General features: G+C 40.3%; 1 protein-coding gene across 1 annotated transcript in view; it reads right to left on the bottom strand.

The window, feature by feature from the left end:
• Positions 1-3,388, bottom strand: part of ADGRV1 (adhesion G protein-coupled receptor V1) — a 481,118-nt gene that overhangs the window by 154,444 nt on the left and 323,286 nt on the right. The window contains 1 exon segment of the mRNA XM_006775582.2: positions 2,145-2,323. Coding sequence (XP_006775645.1) covers positions 2,145-2,323 — 179 coding nt within the window.

The following is a 3,388-nucleotide window of genomic DNA, read 5'->3' as shown; positions in this document are numbered from 1 at the left end:
AAGTTCAGATTGGTAATGATAAAATATGTAGAACACAGCATATGGAATATAGTCAATAATACTGTGATAACTATGTATGGTGCTGGAAATATCAGGGGGTATGCTTTGTAAAGTATATGATGGCCTAACCACTATGCTGCACACCTGAAACTAATACAAAATAATACTGAATGTAAACTGTAATTGAAAAATTAAAAAAAATCCTTTCAGAAACATCAAGAGGGAGCTTCTTCTACTTAACACCACGTTCGTCAGGTCCTATTCATCAAGGCTGGGAGGGTACACCTGGAATGTTAAAACTGCCACCAAGTAAGTCCTGTCTCCCCCAGGAGCTCATGAAAGAATGGGCTGCTGGCTACCAGGGCTTGTCTCCTGCTTACTTTGTATCTGACAAAGAATGATGCAGAACTTTCTGAAATTAATCCCAGCATCCCAAGACTTAAATTAAAGCCAGGGGTAGTAAAATGTTGTAACAGAATCTCGAAAAGACATGATCATTCCTTTCTAGACAATTAGGCTTTTAGAATTTTATGTGGGAAAAATGCATTACAATATTATAATCAGTATGAAGGAATCTCATTGAATCTCAATAATAAAAAGACAAAATTGCTATATACGGTATCTTAATAGGTGTGCATTATGTAGCTAGTCTCCTTTGGTTGAATGTGATTTGGGACAGGTGTCTGTGATTGCTTAGGTGTAAAATACATTTGCATACATTGATCACAAGTATTTGTTCAGTATATAATAGATAATCATAACTGATCACAGGCAATATGAATATTAAAATGATTTCTACTTATATGGTGCTTTTTACTTTCAACGATTTTTCATGTCTCTTAAGTAATTTTTATCTCCACAATAGCCTGTGAAATAATTAGGTAACATTGTCTTCCAAAGATTGTGAATACTCTTTTCTTTCCTATTTTGAAATGTTACTCTTTTCTCTAATTATAGTTACACCAAGGGAGCTGAATAAGCTTTATTATTACAAAGGTTTTTGTGTTTTTTCTTTCTACATGTGGAGTCAATAAAGAGCTTGTAAAAAGACACCAGGTTCAGGGTTAAGGCATGTATATACATGTGTGCATGGAGATTTGTTAGACTCCAAAACACACAATTCACTTAATAAGATAATATGCAAATTGACCTTAACAGCAGAACGCCTGGGAATTACTGGTCACTATGACAGTCACTGACCACCAGGGGGCAGATATTCAATGCAGGAGCTGCCCCCAGCCCTCAGGCCCCAGGCCAGCCAAGGTGGGTGCCAGCGGAGGGCCCCTGATTGCCCTTCCGGTCATGCCACAGATTGGCCCTGATTGCCGGCCAGGCCAGCCATGCCTAGGGACACTACCTGTGCTCAAATTTTGTGCACCAGGCCTCTAGTACATAAATAAGAAGGACCCAGCTGACCTTGTCTCCTTTCCATGTACTTTTGCAGACACTCTCCATTCACTCTGATGCAATCTTTTGCTTTTTTAACAATTTTTTTTTTCTGGATGATGGAGCCTGCTTTCCTCCTCCCACCTCCCCCCAATCCACCCCCTAATTAAACTCCTTAATGTGCCACACTCCAAAATTTTTCACTGCTTTTATTCCTTATCAAAATCTTTATAGTTCTTTGATTTCACTAGGTATTTTGCTGGTCTTATTTGAATAAACTAAATTATGCCAAGGTACTGGAACTGTTTGATATATCACCTCACCTGAGAAAGTTAAATCTATAAAATGAACTGGAGAGGCAATAGTTCTTTTCTTTTTTTAAAAAAAATACACATTTTTTATTGACTTCCAAGAGGAAATGAAAGGGAGAGAGAGATAGAAATATCAATGATGAGAGAGAATCCTGGATCGGCTGCCTTCTGCACCCCCTCCACTGGGAATCGAGCCCACAACCTGGGCATGTGCCCTTGAACGGAATGGAACCTGGGAACCTCCAATCCACAGGCTGACACTCTATCCACTGAGCCAAACCAGCTAGGGCGCAATAGTTTCTTCTTTAAAGGGATAATCAGAGAAAGCAGAGCTTCAGACAGTGTGACAGGAGAGCTGGGTCTTCCTGGTTTTCCTTCAATCTACGAATAAAGCTGCCCAGTGCATGAAGGTTAAGAAGGCAACGTGTTTTGCCTGGACGTACTTACAGGTCACCGTGGATGAGTCCGTAGATCTCTGGCATGCTCTGATGATAGATTCCTCTCAAAATTACTATGAGCAGAATCACCACAAAAGCTGGAAGTCCCCAGCTCAGAAGGAAAAACAGCAGATAGCGCCTCTCTGTGTGTTCATCATTCATCACCAGTACGTACCAGAAATTCACAGACTAAGAAAGGAGAGAGAACATACAATGAACAGGCTCTGGTACAGGACACAAATTCACCTGACTTAGGTATAAAGAGCAAAAGGCTAGGATCTACTTAAAAATTATAGTTTTGAGTTGATTTTTTTAAAAATTAGTTCATATACTCATTCTTTCATATACCCAAAGTATTCAGAATATCTCAAAAGTCGGTTTTTATTTACCGAGGGTCTCTCATATGGTGGGGCCAGGCACTGTTCCAGAAAGGGGGTACACTTGTGAAGATAAACCCAATCTCAGCCTCCCCCCCACCACCCTGAAGCAGGAGACATAGGCAAGTAAACAGAAAATGATTGCACAGAGATCAGGTACTGTAATAGGGTAGGTTTTGTGGCTGTTTTTCCTTCTCAGTTTGTATCTCTCTCCTTTCCACTCACTCACTTGAGAAGCATTTATTGGTTGTTTACTAAATTTCAGGGACCAGTTTGGGCACTAAGGCAGTGAAAGAGTTGGGGGGAGGTATTTACTTTCCTGAATCTAAGTGTCCAAACAAGTGGAAAAATAATTAAGGGAAACATGTATTATGTTGTCTCTGTGCCCTGGCTGGGATTCTCACTGGTTAGAGCCTCGGCCTGTGCACTGAAGGGTCACAGGTTTGATCCCCAGTCAAAGGCACGCACCTCTATTGAGGTGCTTCTGTCCCCTGTCGGGATGCGTGTAGGAGGCAACCAGTTGATGTGTTTCTCTCACATGGATGTTTCTCTCTCTCTCTCTCCTTCCCTCCATCCCTCCCCTCTCTCTCCTTTCTCCTTTCTCTGAAAAGCAATGGAAAAAAAATCTCCGGTGAGGATTATCAAAAAATAAAAAATATATATTGTATATGTATCATATTTTATGTCTGTTATTTCTTATCTAAGATAAACATATAAAAGGGACAATTTTATAGAAGGGGGAGTGAGGGGATACAGTAGCTAGATGGAATAAGGAAACGGAGGACTGGAAATATTATTGGCTCCAAACACCACACCTAGCTTATATGTAAGCCACATCTAGAACTTATATATTCTACCTTCTAGTGTTCTCTTTCCC

The sequence above is a fragment of the Myotis davidii genome, unplaced genomic scaffold, assembly GCF_000327345.1.
Source record: "Myotis davidii unplaced genomic scaffold, ASM32734v1 scaffold44, whole genome shotgun sequence".
In the NCBI taxonomy this organism is placed as follows: domain Eukaryota; kingdom Metazoa; phylum Chordata; class Mammalia; order Chiroptera; family Vespertilionidae; genus Myotis; species Myotis davidii.
The sequence above is the reverse complement of the archived record's forward strand: the minus strand, read 5'-3'. Positions and strand labels throughout refer to the sequence as shown.